This window comes from Micropterus dolomieu, linkage group LG01 (assembly GCF_021292245.1).
Source record: "Micropterus dolomieu isolate WLL.071019.BEF.003 ecotype Adirondacks linkage group LG01, ASM2129224v1, whole genome shotgun sequence".
Lineage (NCBI taxonomy): Eukaryota > Metazoa > Chordata > Actinopteri > Centrarchiformes > Centrarchidae > Micropterus > Micropterus dolomieu.
Genome location: NC_060150.1, coordinates 30,352,889 through 30,368,259, shown reverse-complemented (window position 1 = coordinate 30,368,259; position 15,371 = coordinate 30,352,889). Strand labels below are relative to the sequence as shown.

Here is a 15,371-nt window from a genome sequence, read left to right as displayed (position 1 = left end):
ACCCCCCCCCCCCCCCCCTTCCAGTTTACTTCTTGGACTGAAATTTCAGCAGACCCTTTCTCTGCCCACAATCATACATACACTATATTATATCACACCAGGAAATTGGTGTCCGTCTTTTTAAGCCAACCAGAAAAAAACTCACCCTCTTTTTCTCTCTCTTTTCCAGGGGCCGAGGGCGAACAACATCGTGGTATTCCCCTTACTAAACCCCCCCCCCCCCCCCCCCCCCCCCCCCCCCCCCAACACTCCCTTACTATCAAACCTCTTCCCCTCTCTGTTCCCATTTAAAAAAATAAAAAAAGCACACACAGTGGGGGGGAAAAAAAATTTCCTCTCCCTTCCCCAACAATAAAAGAAGAGCCCCAGAAGAGAGAAAAAAAGACAAAAAAGAAAAAAAAAACACTTCTCCTGGACAGAGAGACTGACTGGCCGCAGTGTGAGATTGTGTGTGAGCGTGCGTGTGCGGAGGTTGATGCGGTCACCCCCTGGTAAGGTATAAGTTGGCCATTGGGGAAAGAATAACGGTGGCAGATTTCATCATTTGTTTGTTGTTGGTTTTGAGGGGCGGGGAGGGGGCAAAAAAAGGAAAAAAAAAAGAGCGAGAAGATGGTATCTCAGGCTGCAGATGTGTCTCCTTTGGTCTGGCTGTGACCTCCTGCTTTCACACCATCACCAACACAGCCCACCCACTCACCCTCAACCACCAAAACAAGAGAAAAAAAAGTGGGGGTGGGGGGGCAGCAACAAGAAAAGATACTGTATTCATTTATTATTTTTTTTTTTTTTTTTTTTTTTTGCTTTTTAATGTACCGTACATATGTGAAACTTTCACTAGCCAGAGTACTTGTTGTGTTTTAAGTTTGTGGTTTGGAGTATATCATTACCTACCAATCCCTCCCCCCTCCCTCAACCCCTTTTGTGTCCGCCGTTCTCTGCACCTTTCACCCCCTCCCCTCCCTGCATTTTATAACCCATGCTTTTTCTTCGTTCCCCCTCCCCTCCTCCCCTCCTCTCCCCGGCTCATCACACCATGGATTGTTTTTCGCTGTCCGCTGCTCTGTGGACAGTGATGGAGCTTCAGTGTTCAGTGGGATTGTACATGCATAGATTTTGTTTTTTCTTTCTGTTTTCACGTGAGCGGGGTTCCTCGTTGTGCTGCCACCTCCCCCGCCGCTCGTCCATACCTGTCACCTCCAACTCAGGCATGGCCAAAGCTTATTTTATACCCTTGACAGGCATCAATGTTTTTATTTCGTGCTACCCCTGCATCCCACCTCCTTCCCAACCTCCCCTACCTTCTTCCCACCCTCCCCTCTGTGCTCCTTGTCTTCCGTCTCTCCTCCTCCCCTTTCCCCACCCCCCCTCCTCTCTCTGTATATTAGACCACTTCTTGTCGTTTCAGGTTTCAGGACCAGTGGAGGCTGACGACCCCTCCCCAGGTGGCGCCGGCCCCCCCCACTGTCTCCGCAGCGTCTCTCTCTCTCTCTGCTCCCGCTATGCACACTCACCCCATCCTGTCCGTGTGGGGGGGCGGGGGGCAGGGTGACCACAGGCCCGCCGCGGGGGGCATTTACTACAACAGCAAACGCTGATGATGCTTTTAGTCCCTTTTCACACGTCAACTCACTCTCTCACACACACACACACACACACACACACACACACACACACACACACACACACACACACACACACACACACACACACACACACCTGTTCAACATACACCACAGAACATTGCAGTACAGGCGGCACTTAACAGGCAGCCAACCCAACACATGATTTATATACAGAGAGCTGAAGCCAACACAACATAGCTGAGTGGCAGGCAGGCAAGTTTGCGTGAGTGAGGAAGGCAGGACCAGAGACAAGGGTGTTTATTGGGGTGTACAGTGCGGACCTTAAGGCGCCCCCTTTCTCTGACTACGCGCAGTGCAGTCACGGCTTGTCTGAGGAAGGCTGAAGAGCTAACGGCATTGATTATTAATTTAATAAATGGAGTGGGCCGGAGCTGTTATTTTAGGGCAGGGAAAGTCAGGGGTGGGGTTTGTGTGGAGACTTTTTTTTTTTTTTTTCTTTGAAGAAAAAGGGGAGTGGGTTTGAACAAATGTTTTGCTTTTTTTTTTAACCCATGAGTCTGTAATTAGGAAAAAAAATAAAAAATAAAGACATTGTGTAAAAATGATGCTGTGTCTGTGTGAGTTTGTTCTGATCTATTCTCCATCTGGCTGCTTCCCAAGAGTGTAGATCAAACTGAACTGAATGTGTTTCTTTGCAGGTCAACCAATACTAAAATGACTTCTACACCATCATGGCTCTGCTAGCAAAGGGTTAATTTAATGATACAAGAAAGGAATGTGCTCTAAATGCCAGTGTTTGTCTGAATTGATGGTCTGTTGTCACCTCTGATAAAGAGGCAATGTGACTGCCCTCTAATGGAGAAATAAAACATGAAATGAAAATATAAAGTCAACAGGAAATGTTTATTCCACAAAGTGAATGGAAAAGGCATACACCATGCAGAGGTCAGAGGGAGTTCATTACTGTAGTACAACTAACTTTAGTAATAAAATCCTTCAAATTAAGAACTTGAATGATTGCAGTTCTTCAGAAATCATCTTCAAGTCATTTGGTCTATCTGTGCTTCTTAAAAGCTGCAGAAAAGGACACAGGTGATTAATAACATGAAACACAGAAGTTTAACTACTAATTCCATTTCTCAGTAATGTATAGTTGTAGACGTGTGCTCATCTGAATCAACAAAGACTGAAAATGTTTTTTAATCACATAACACATGAATAATTTTTTGATTAGTTGGATCTATAATGTGAGTTTTCTATAAACCGAAAGAACTATCCCTATTGCACAGTCCTGGTAAACTAAATGCAAACAGCTAACGCTGGAGTACTTCTTTTGACAGTTACATAACAATGAAGAAAGAGTGTTTATGTTAATTGACCCTAATTAGTTTTTAAAAAGTGATTTTGTACTGTGGTGTATTTGAGTGTTCCTCACCTCTTCTTTTGGTTGTCTTCTTCATGAGTTTCTTCTTTTTCTTTGGTCGAGGGTTATCCCCGTCCTGTGGCCATAAAGACAAAGTGTAAGAAACAGCAGCTGCATTGAGGATGTGATCTAAATAAAAACAAGCCACAATGCTCCCATTCATACTGTTTGCATACTATAGTGGCTTCTTGTGTCCAACACAAAATCTAAACATAGCACATGGATTTTCTAAGTCATCTTAAATACATTTAGCTAAATGAATTTTCCACATCTGAGTGAGGTTGGCTCTCAGTAGTACTTTTTATGACAGCCGTCAGTGACTTCAGAAAGGAAACGGCACAGAGAGGGACGCCAATCCTGTGCAGGCACAAAGTGTAACTTGCAAATAGCCCTGCCAGCACAGCACCAGACAACTGAGTCGCACGATACACAAATGTAATAAAACACTCGTTCTGTCCAATATTAATTATGTGCCGGTGGCAGCCCAGGTTGTATAATAATTAATATAAATAATTCCTGCTCTACTTAACCCCAACTCCCCCAAAAATTCCTCTCTAAAACCCAAACTGAAGGGGGACTGAAAAAGATTTTCATACGTCTGAACAAAAGATTTAGATTTTCACCAACAGTAGTGTTTCAGTCTCAGTGAGTGAAATATGAGCCCTTTACTGAAAGGTTGGTGTAAAGATGTTACTGCCAGCTCACCTGCCCGCCCTCGCCACCTGTCAGCGCGCTGATGTCACTGAAGTGTGTGATACCGCTCAACTGGCCAAACATGCCCATCACGCCTCTCTTTTTGCCGTTCTTCTGGCGTTTTGGCGTGTTGAGACGCACCATCATCGACTCCTCATAATGTTTCCTGTAAATTAAAAAAAAAAAGTTTCTGTTGAAGGACACTCATATCTGTAAAACTTCTCCCAGATTTAACACGTTATAGACCTCATTAAATATTCAAGTCATGAATATATTCCAACTGTCTTGCACTACGCCCGATCCCCACTCCCTCTCCCTCTTGATAACACTTCCTGCATCTCATCCCACCACCTATCAGCCTCCACGCGTCTGTTCAGATAAAGCAAAACACCTGTGCAGCTCATCGCGGCTCTCCCGCTCGCTCTGGAAGTCCCGCCTGTCCCTGATCTCCTCCGGAGCGTCACTGTACTGCTGCCTCAGCTCCTGGATCACAGAGCTCCTGAGGGCAGCCCGCCGCTGACGCTCTGCCTGGGCCTTCTTCTTGTCTGCTTCGCTCATGTCACCGTCTGGAGGAAACGGGTTTGAGATGAGAATTCATGGGGGGTCTTTATTTATCTATGATGCATGTGAGCAACAGGAGGTAGATAGCATTTTCTAAATGAAAAAGATGCATAGCAGCTGCTAAGAGGTGCGCTGCTTGCTTCATTCCAAACAATGTAATTCCACAGAAATACTCCAAAGAAGAGAAATCTACCCTCTTTAATCAGATGACTACTAAAGGCAGAACTTAGTAGTATTTTTATGACAAGCAAAAAAACAGCTTAAAAAGGCAAATTACATTACCATAATGCACTGCGGCAATCTTTGGCGGTACATATTTCCTGCCACTAGGGTGGGCTGCTTTCTTCTCTGTGGCCATCTTATTGTCATCTTCGCCTTCAGACTCCTCAGATTCACTCAGCTGGTTGATAAAGCAAATACAGAAAATCAGTCACACAGTACAATACTGTATGTTCAGTATTTACATTGTTTAAATGTCTTGAAGCAATCACATACAAGTAATACCATTTTGTTAGGATTACAGGTTTTAGGATGATCCATTCAATCAATAAAGTTAATTTGTGATCAACTTTTCCACACGAATAAAAAGAGGGATTCAAATGAGCACGATATTCTGCCCTTACTTTGCTGATAAGATTCTCAGGGTTAGGACGCAGCTGCAGGGGGTCATTTTCATCTGAAATCAACAAAATTCATGAGACAGTGTTTTATACCGAAGCCTGTGAAACATGAGAGGGAGAATATCTTCCAGATCCACAAGCCTAATATTTGTCCTATAGCTCATTTCTTTCATAGAATGCTTATCATCAGATTATTGGTGGATGCATTCATCACCACCAATATCAAATTAGTCTTACCTAAACTGCCGGTGACAGCTGTGCGCACAAGTTTATCAATCTGATACTTGAGTTTGTGGTCTAGCGGTCGCATCTTCTCCAGCACCTTAAAAGCAGGATGGAAAGCTGATTAGACGCTGTGCCAGCTGGATAAAGATAAGAATAAACTATTTTATCATCCGCTGTCTGTATCTACAGTCATCGCACCGTTCTGATTGTGACGACTCTGTTCAAGGCGTCGCTGTCTTTTATTTTGCCTCCTTCTGTTTTGACGGCGATCAGGTGAGTGAGGTCTTGAAGATAGAAGAGCAGCAGGTGGTACCGAAGGTCCAAGAAAGACAAACCCTGCAGGGAGAGGAGACAGACGGAGAGTCAGAGTTTGTTCCAATTCTCAATTGGACGCCTGTCTTTTTTACTGGCCTGGTGTGGCTCCATGTTTTGATAAATAAACACAGGTCTCAAATAGAAGCCTGGTCTGGTTTTTATAGAAGTTCTCTGAATGTATAAAACCTCTTAAACCCCAACAGGTCGCCTGCTTGAGCTAGTTCTAAGCTGCTTAGATTGTGCATATAAATATAAATGTTAAGTTTTGTTGATGTGGACATGCTGCACATCATTAGATCGGTTAGATTCTCCACAATTCATTCGTACAGTTAATTTCACATTTTAAAAAAATCCAGATTTACCGGTATGGTAAACAAACAACAAACAAATGTTTACACAAGTTATATTCATTGTAGTTGAAGTTTTGGGCAAACAAAAACATGAAAAATCTTTAGAAATCTGGACAGCATGGCTACAACTTTTGACTACAAATTTAACAACACAGGGGCAATAAAATAAGGTAATAATGACACATGGACCGAGTTTTAGTTGATTCAGTACTTAAGTGAACAAATGTGTAATTAAGCAAATGAGTAAATGGGGCTTTGGGCCTGCTAGGCCCAGATGAAATTGACAATCCGGGCTAACATTAACATTTCTGATCAAGTCCCTGCTCACCTTAGAGGTCTTAAATGCCCCATCTTTGACTTGTGTTAGCAGCTCACGGACATGACTTGTAACTGAGGCCACCTGAAGAGAAGAGCGACACAGGGTGTTTCAGCTGTGGTGAAAGTGACCGTGATAAAAAAAAATAAACAAAACACATCACCATGGGGATGGTGATAGAGACACCGTCACTTGATAATCAATCAACAGAAAATTTAGGAACAAGATTATGAGAAGCACGCTATACTGTGATATGTCACCATGCGATCTAAGCGTGCTTATGAATGACTTCGTATAGTTTTACTTACTTTAGTTTTACTCACACAAAAGCACTCACCATCTCTCCATTCATAAACATTATTATTACAGTAGCAGGCCTTACCTGTTCTGTGAGACTATTCAGCAGCTGTACAGCTTTGGGCAAATCACTTTCAATTAAATTCTGTCAGAAAGTAAAATTACATGTCAGAAAAACAATGCTAAAACTGCTGGCACCTTTTATTTAACGTGACAGTAAAATGTGGGTCATGTTAGTAACGTTAGAAAGGCTACTGTAAGTAAGTTAGCTAACGTCGTTAACAAAACAACTACTATCACTCCCTTGTATCAATCTCTCATAGGCTGTTTCAGAATACACACACACACACAATTATAAGAATGGTATACAATGTTAAGAAACACCGGAGAAAGATAAAATAAATGTTTTATGAACTAGCAGCTAGCCAAGCTGTACTCACGTTGTCAATAAGGGAAGCCATTTTGATTCAAATGTAACCTACGGATGCCGTAGAGGGACTAAAGTCACAGCGCTTGGGTGTTCTGCCCGCTACAACTTTGCGGTGTTGAGACATTGGAGCTCATCCTGTAGGCTACTGCTACAGTGTTACAATTAAACGGAAAATAACGGACAGCTATTAAACAATATGCATTATTATTATATATTTATTAACTCTTATCTGTCTAGCTGACACAGTGTCACGGGCCTGTGCCTCTAACATCTGCTTCATCTGTGAACTATTTACTCTTAATTTTTTTATTGCTGTAATTGAGTTTCTTATTTTAATCATAGATATCAAATATAACATCAAATATCAACAAAAATATATGTCTGCATGCTGTTCTTATACTGTGGGCCTATATATCACATCTCCTACCTCATGTACATTGAAATACCAAAAACATGCACAAAGTGTGTATCCAAGTGTGTATCCACACCTGTGTATCTTTGTATGTACATTGAGAGCAGTGTAAAAATGTCCTGTATGTGTACACATATCTGGCCAATTAAAGTGATTCTGACTTCTTCTTATTCAATGTGACCTGTTGCTGAAAGCTGCTGAATTCCCTCATCCCAGAATTAGTTTTGAAATGAAGAGAGAGAGAGAGAAAAGAGAGAGAGAGAGAGATAAAGAGGAAGTGATGGTGATATAAACAGAGGGGAGGCCTACCTGTCTGCCTCCTGTCTTTCACATCATTTTCAGTCAAACTTTCTGAGGAACCTGAAGAATATTCAGAGTTTGTGGAGCGCTAAGTCATGGTAAGTCTGATAATAACTTTTTTAGTGTGTGGAGAAATGCAGGCAGATATTAAACAAATAGGGTTCTACCACGGACCCCTAGAATTTAAAGCAGAGGTTGTTTGACATTTCTATTATAGTTATATTGGAACAACAGTACCAAATGTTTTTTTAGCTTGCTGAACAAAAAGCAGTTGAGTAAGATGAGGAGTTGTTTTGTGTTTGTCTGTGCAGGTTCTAGTCATCCCAGTCATAGTTATCCAAGCAAGGTTAAACTCAAGGGCAACTGGACCTGCCGGATATCTTTTTTGAGTTTGTAGAAAATATACAATTTCTGCTTTATTTGATACTGTGCAGATAGATATAAAGAGAAGAGACGAAGACTAAAGATGGAATTGCATAAATATAGGTTACAACTAGATTCACACTCACAACAATATTCTAAAATGATATGATGAAGATAAAGAATTCCTGAGAATTAATATTCCAATAGTGTGCAGATTGTTTTTTCTTTGCTGTATGTTTTGCGTTAATGTTAGGCTGCATCTAATAATTACTTTTATAGTCAATTAATATGCTGATTATTGTCTCAATTGATTGATTGACACTTGTCTGGTCTATAAAATGTAAAATAAGGTTTATATAATGAAAGTACTTGTTTTGTCCGACCAACAGTGCAATACCTAAAGAACCAAAGTTTACTATCATAGAAGACTAAAATAACCAGCAAATATTCACATTTCTGACGCTGGAACCGCTGAATCTCTTATTCTTTTGTTTTTGCTAGTAGTTGATAGATTTTCTTTTGATTGAATAATTATTTCAGCTGTAATATACTGTTCCTATACTCTTGACTTGTATCCGTCCTCCCATGGACGCCTCACTTAATAACCTTCAAAAGACAAGATGTACAGATGGCAAGGCAGACAAGCTTTTATTTGTAGGCAGTCGTATTAATGTTCTTTAGTTAAGTGAAAGTAGACATCACACTGTAAAAATACATCATTGTGAGTAAAAAGTCATGAATTCTTACTTGAGTAAAAATACAGAGGTATTTTCAGCCAAATGTACAAAATTGAAAGTTCACAATATACAGCAGAATGATGCCTTTCAGGGAGTTAAATAAGCATATATTATATTTGATTATTGCTTATTATCAGGACAATAGCATGTAAGCAGCTTTTTGCTGTTGTAGTTAGTGCAAAGTAACTTAGTAGGTACTATAGTTGTCAGATAAATGTAATGGAGTAATAAGTATAATATGTACCACTGAAATATAGTGAAGTAGAAAAATAAAGTAGCATAGAGCTAAATTAAATTTAAAAAAAGAAAACCCTAATCTTTTTCTGCTTCCAAACCCCTCCAGATGTCTGATTCCAGAGTGTCTTCTGTCATCCAGGAGTGGGCAAGCTCATACCCGGGTCAGGTCCACACCCAGACCCTGAACCCTACCACTTCCAACCTTGCTGGATCGACTAACCAGCTGGCTCAGATGGACATGATACCGTACAGCCAATCTCAGGGCCTGGTGAGGGGGGCCTGTGACGACAGAATGGCTGAGCAGATGATGGGACTATCTTACCTGCCGTACACGTCTTCCTGTCTCAACAACACCTCGAGCGCAGGGAGCACAAACCACCACCAGAGCCACTCCAACAATCAGCAGGTTTGTGTTTGTGAAACAGATATTTGTGGGTGATAGATTTTTTTTAAAGAATACCTTCTTTGAGTGGGAAAAGCCTAACACTGATCTGCTCTCATCCTGCTTCCCCACAACTTAAACATATTTGTGTTTCTGACCTCCAGGACTTCTCTTCCTTTCTCCTGCCAACTCTGCGGGCCCCAGTAAACAAGAGGAGCATCAGCAAGGACAGTGCAGAGTACCGCCTGCGACGCGAGAGGAACAACATCGCTGTGAGAAAGAGCCGGGACAAGGCCCGCAGGAGGATCCAGCTGACCCAGCAGAGGGCCCTGCAGCTGCAGGAGGAAAACCAGAAGCTGCAGATGAGAATAGGGCAGCTGACACAGGAGCTGGACACTCTCAAACACATCCTGTCACAGCGCCACCTGCATGGAAGTGAGGAGGGAGCAGCAGGGGAGTCTGGTATCTAGACCCTGTACCTGTCATTAATGTCTAATTGAAGGCCTCAGAAGCATTTCTGGTGTCTAGGCAGGCCTCCGGGACTCAGTCAAATCATTTACCAAATGGCAACAATTTGTGAAAAAGTCACATTTAAAAGGAGAGGAGTTTTGAAAATGAAGCAGTTTGTGAGGATGTAATGCCAGATATAAAAGGGCTTAGCTATAGTTTCATACTGTATAACTGTGAAGGGAGAAAGCATGCTGGCACAGCTGTAGCAACCACTGAGGACACTGAGGTCATGTCCTCCGTCTCTTTTCTTTACATTTTCATGGTAATGCAACCAGGGGGGAGTTTACATTCTACAATTGATGAATTCCTGTTAAGCTCTCTGTGCTCGCACAGTACAGTTTATGTTGATAAAGGTGGCAGATAACACTCAAATTTGCTGTAATTTTTTGAAACAGTGGGTCTTCAGTTTCACACAGAAGTAAAAGAAAGCAGCTTCTCATTTCCAGCTGACAACTGTGGGCTTCAGTCTGCCGAAATGACGACTGCCCATGGCAGATTTGATCAGTGGTAGGTAGCTAGTGCAAGCTAATGCCACAGGGAAAACCCCATTAAGTTGCAGTTGACCTTTTAATGTTTCCAGCTGACTCTCTTTCAAACAAATGGATGTCCCAGTCCTCAACAGATATTTTTCTGATTTAACCCCATGCTCCAAAGTTTCCCAGAGTGTTGGTAGTAAGCCAGTCAGCTAAACATGCTGACAGACATGCAGCTGAAGCTCTTGGTTTTGTACAGGCCAAAAATAGACAAAACCAAACTCTTAAGATAATTAATACTTCAGATAAAGGATCGCTTTTTGCCCCATATGCTCACATCCAAAGCTTGACAGGCCTTTCATGCCTACTTATTATGGTTGCTAAGCTAAATCTGACTGTCCGTTCTGGTGGCAGGCATTTAGCAAATGGTCAGTTAAATTCTTGGCAACGTGGATTAGGCTTTAAAACAACATATCACAGCGAGAAATTCAATTTACAGGCATTCTACAGCAAATGATAACTGATGTAGTCGCTAGTTTGCTATCTGGTCGCAATTTTCTGTCACTCATGACCTAAGTATTTCTGAACTTGTGTGTCTAGGGCCCTGCACACTGGAGCTTTGAAGAGATTAATAAAGCACCTGAACTTTTTGAAAAAGGGGCTTGGAGTCTCAATATAAAGTAGGAAGATGTGTGGTGGGTTTGAATGTAGAAGCCATTGCATATTCTAAACTGCAAGTGAACAGATTGGAGAGTGCAGGGAAACTTTTATTGAGTCTGTGCAGATTGTAAAACAGAATTTGTGAGATGGGGGTAAGGATTTTAAGGAGATGTTGATGTGCAGTACTGTAGATCTAAAAATCTGAAAGATTGCACAAATGGGCCCAGAAACAAGAAGTGCGGAAGGTTCAATTTAGCCAATTCCAAATGAACTTTCCTAAAAGTTCCTAAAGCATGCATATAATCCTCACAGACCCTTCATAAAGAAGACCACTGGATTTGTAATATGATTTGATTTAACAAACATTGCCTAATCATCTACCTGCCACTTCTTGTCATTGTCAGAGATGATTGTAAGTGTTGTTGCCCAACAAGGTTACACAAGAACCTGTGGTTTGTAGGGGATTCAATGAAATCGAAGTGTCCCTCTCTGTATAATACTCTATCTTTTGTCACTAAATAAGTGTGTGGGATTACTTGAAACAATGTTTTAAATAATATGTAAAAATATAATCTTTAATGTTGTTGAATGAGTTTTGTAATTTTATAGTAATACATTGTAAAAGCAATACTTTGTCAAATATTTTCCGAAATAAACACATAATTGCTTGAGCTTGTGCAACTGTCTTTTTAAATCCCTTATGTTTAATTCCAATTCTAACGCAAAAAAAATAAACAAATCTACCAAGTATATTTCATCACTCCTTTGGATATTAAACCTCAAATAGCCTTTATAGATGCAGAACCACCAAGCTTTGATTATAGTGCAGTGCAGCTTTAAACAACACATAATGGTTGATAAAACCCCCATATCTACATTTAAGCATAATTTTTCTCAATTCTCCACTGCATCCTGGGAACATGGCGTGCACCTGCCACATTATTTACCATAAGCTGTCTACCCACAGAAACGGACGTCATGCCATGGACCGTTGTGCACCAGCGGTTTCCCTTTGTGGGATGGGCAAGATTTCAACACAGTGGAGGACGGAGATGAGGAGCGCAGAGATAGTATCAGTGTTTCGGGCTGCCAGGGCCTTCCTGTGGCGGTGATGGTAGTGAAGGGACATACAGATAGGAGATAGAGAGGAGGAGGTGGGGGCAACAAGCCAGACATTTCTTTTTTTATACTCTTTGCCCAAAACAATAGTTGCAACACTTGGTAAAATATTTTTAACACTGTTAGATAACCAAAAACAGCATGGGATTTCTTTGCATCTCGTTCCCAAGATCAAGGATCACATGATTTATCACTCTTGGTATGATGTTCAAGATAAAGAAAGCACCCACTCAGTTCCCTTTCCATGTCTAGTTTCTTTGTTGCCTATAATGTTAAAAATATTACAAGTAAATAATTATTTTAAGTATTTTGAGCCTAACTTTATCTCACTGCTGGTTTGGCAAAAAAGACCAAATGAGGCAACAGGGGTACAGACGGTCTCTCCTCTTTTATGCAAAAGTTATACTTTTTTACACAATGAGAACCTGTGTTATGTGACAGCATTACACTTATTTGGTAAAAATCAACATTTGCTGGATTCATTAGAAACAAAGTAAATGAAAATGGTTAACATCATTTTAAAGCGATCCGTGTTTTAAAATGATGTTGGGATGCAATTTTGCAACCCGCTAAACTGAACTGATAATAATTTCAACACTATTTTAATCAGCAGGAACTAAAACTTATCACATTTCATGCATTCATTTCTTCCCGATTAGATTACTGCAACTCCCTCTTCACCTCAGCAAGTCGTCCCAGGAACGTCTACAAATGGTCCCAAATGTTGCTGCAAGGTTGTTGCCCAGGCCCAGGCAGATAAGTGACATTACACCAACCCTGTCTTCATTACATTGGCTCTCTGTCAAGTTCAGGATCCAGATCAAAGCGCACTTTTTTTTACATTTAGAGCTCTGCATGGTCGGGCACCTGGGTTCATCTCAGACCTGCTTCACCTGTAGGCCACTTCAAAAAGAGGCCTACTTCTTCTGTGTGCGCATTTGAAAGCTAAAGATGACCCTGCCCTTTAAGTGGTGGCCCCAGCTTTGTGGAATGCACTTCCCTCAGGACCAATCCTCCCTGCTCTCTGCTGAATCATTTAAATAAACAATGGAAGATTTGTTTATTTAAGAAGGCCTTTGTCTTGCTATTTAAGGTGTACAATCATGTGCGTATTAAAGTTCTGTAATCGCTTCAATTTTATTGACTGACTACTTTTATAATTTTTTTATGTTTTTTTTTGCCTATGTTTTATTGCTAGATTAATTCACTGTTTTATTGTTACTGTTTATGTAATATGGAGTATTCATTACTACTTTGTGGTTGTTGTTGTTTTATTGGCATCTCTTATTATCTATTTGGTTGTAACTTTTTACTTTTATAAAGCACTTTGTGACTTGCTCTGTGATAAATGCTTTAATAAAAAAAACTTTACTTACCTGCTCACTTATATCCGGTCACTGAGTTGAAGTGTTTTATTAGATTTTATTACAGAGTGCAGTTCTGCACAGATAATCATCTGTAATATTACAAGATACAAATATAGGGCCATATTAGGAGACCCTAAACCCTGATTCATATCAGTATTTTGACAGGAAGACACATGATATGAGATGTTGGACATCACTTCAAGAAGTGTGGCTGCATAGGGACAGATGCCTTGCCAAATGAGAGATAGAACAATACACTTATAGGACTACCTTGTGTAGGACTACCTTGATTATGTCGACATACTCTTTTTTGTTTGTTACTTGAAAAAGACAAAAATAAAATAAAACAGTAGCCATAAAAAGTGTGCAATCAAACTAAAGTTCAGTTCAGGTAATGCAAATCTACAGCTGACAAAATGCAAACATTTTAATCCGCTGTATCACAATTATTAGATATAATCTACAAACATGGACTTTGTCTTCCGCATTTATCTAAGTTTTGTATCACTTTGCTAATGAAATCTTCATTTACAAAGGAGAGTGAAAGTGTAACACAGGCTGCTCGGCGCCTGTTAGGTATTGAGCAGCACATAATGACTTCTTGTGTGACCGTGTCTGTTGAAATGTCCCGCAGCATCGTGTGGGGCAATCTGTGGTCCCAGGACTGCAACATCTCCGCAGAGTGAAGAAAGACTGTATTTCACCGAATCCCTACCAAGTTACTCAACAGCAGCAGACCATATGAACCCAACCACAACCTCACTGAAGGAGCTCCAATCTTAGATCTATCTAAATATCTTTTATTTATTTTCCTTTTATTTGCATGTTGACTTGTTCATGTTTTATATATTCGTTGTTGTAAACCACTCTGTGTGATATAAATTTTCACTCAACTTGTCTGTTTGACATTGATTGCTGTTAATAAATAATAAATAAAGTTATTATTATAACTCCTGTTAATTAATGGTATGTTTGTGGCAGGAACAGCACAGGATTTAGTCCAAATATGGGAAACATAAACTTTTTACCTCTATTTCAGCACTTCCGCATTCCTCCAGTTACACCAGTTACTTACTTTCTTAGCCTCACTATCTCACCACACCCAGAATACATTTGGTATTTTAAAGGTGTACTAAGATAAATAATAAGAAAGACTCCTGCTGTGATGTAAAGTCCTTTTTGTGGCATGTTTAATTAATTGAGGCATCTACTTAAAAGTGCGACAGTTTTATTCAGCATTTTTCTTTGCTGGCAGTAATTTTAAGGATAGATAGATATATAATAGATAATGTGCCACAAATGCTTGTTATCTGCGTTATATACATGTTATCTTGGTATTTAGAAGGGGAAGTGGCAGCCATCGTAGTCAAGCTGTGTGGGTGTCATGATAGGAGACAATAACATGAAACTCATGATGTAATGACGATTTTCTATTAAAATGAATGGCAGTGTCACCTCCGTCATCAGAAGGGAAGAGCACAGTCATCCTCCATGGCTGTGTAAAGGACTCCTAAGGGTTAGACGCTCTTTGACTAACAACATTTAACATTCGGCAATGTGTGTGCTGTCCCGTAGAGCCAAAGCTTTCCACTATTCTGCTGGTGCAGAACCCAGTGGAACCCACTGTGTTAGTGCCATCAAGTGTAGCTTAGCAGTCATTACTAAATGTTAAGCTGTCTATGAAGACTCGTCATTGAACAGGGGAGGGGGTCTACGCCACCACTTATCCCCCACTTACAATGCTGTCCTTTCATCACTTCCCAGGAAACTCAACAAACGTAACCTATTGGCCTCAGGTGAAGATACCAACGATGGTCGTTCAGTCTTGGCCACAGGTAGTCTTAACGACTGTAACGACTGTCGTCACAGCAACAAGAAACACTAACGAACCAGCGGTATCGATGACCCGGGCCAACGACCCCACTGCGGTTAAATAGCTGAGTTTCCCTGCCAGTCAGTCAGAACTGAAGAAGTCCTTTGGATGAGGGACGAAACGTC

General features: G+C 40.8%; 3 protein-coding genes across 7 annotated transcripts in view; 2 read left to right on the top strand and 1 right to left on the bottom strand.

The window, feature by feature from the left end:
* Positions 1-2,188, top strand: part of pabpn1 (poly(A) binding protein, nuclear 1) — a 15,900-nt gene extending 13,712 nt beyond the window's left edge. For 3 of the 5 annotated variants that reach the window (XM_046064470.1, XM_046064452.1, XM_046064484.1), the window contains one exon: positions 1,406-1,717. In XM_046064470.1, the coding sequence (XP_045920426.1) occupies positions 1,406-1,595 (190 nt within the window). In that variant the 3' untranslated portion in view covers positions 1,596-1,717. Of the gene's footprint in view, positions 1-169 lie in introns of all 5 variants that reach the window. The other 2 variants (XM_046064461.1, XM_046064477.1) reach the window with 2 other exon arrangements.
* A 279-nt stretch (positions 2,189-2,467) lies between these two features.
* On the bottom strand, positions 2,468-6,899 carry ngdn (neuroguidin, EIF4E binding protein). The gene is made up of 11 exons (XM_046064429.1): positions 6,824-6,899; positions 6,469-6,528; positions 6,099-6,170; positions 5,304-5,441; positions 5,118-5,202; positions 4,884-4,936; positions 4,543-4,660; positions 4,091-4,265; positions 3,712-3,865; positions 3,019-3,082; positions 2,468-2,657 (listed from the first exon to the last, which is right to left on the bottom strand). Exons 1-11 carry the CDS (start codon positions 6,842-6,844, stop codon positions 2,638-2,640), a joined length of 960 nt encoding a protein of 319 aa, XP_045920385.1. The 5' UTR covers positions 6,845-6,899; the 3' UTR covers positions 2,468-2,637.
* Positions 6,900-7,561: 662 nt separating this feature from the next.
* Positions 7,562-11,424, top strand: cebp1 (CCAAT/enhancer binding protein (C/EBP) 1). The gene is made up of 3 exons (XM_046064441.1): positions 7,562-7,623; positions 8,969-9,268; positions 9,409-11,424. The coding sequence occupies exons 1-3, from the start codon at positions 7,621-7,623 to the stop codon at positions 9,712-9,714; spliced, it is 609 nt and encodes a 202-aa protein (XP_045920397.1). The 5' UTR covers positions 7,562-7,620; the 3' UTR covers positions 9,715-11,424.
* The last annotated feature ends 3,947 nt before the right edge of the window (positions 11,425-15,371 follow it).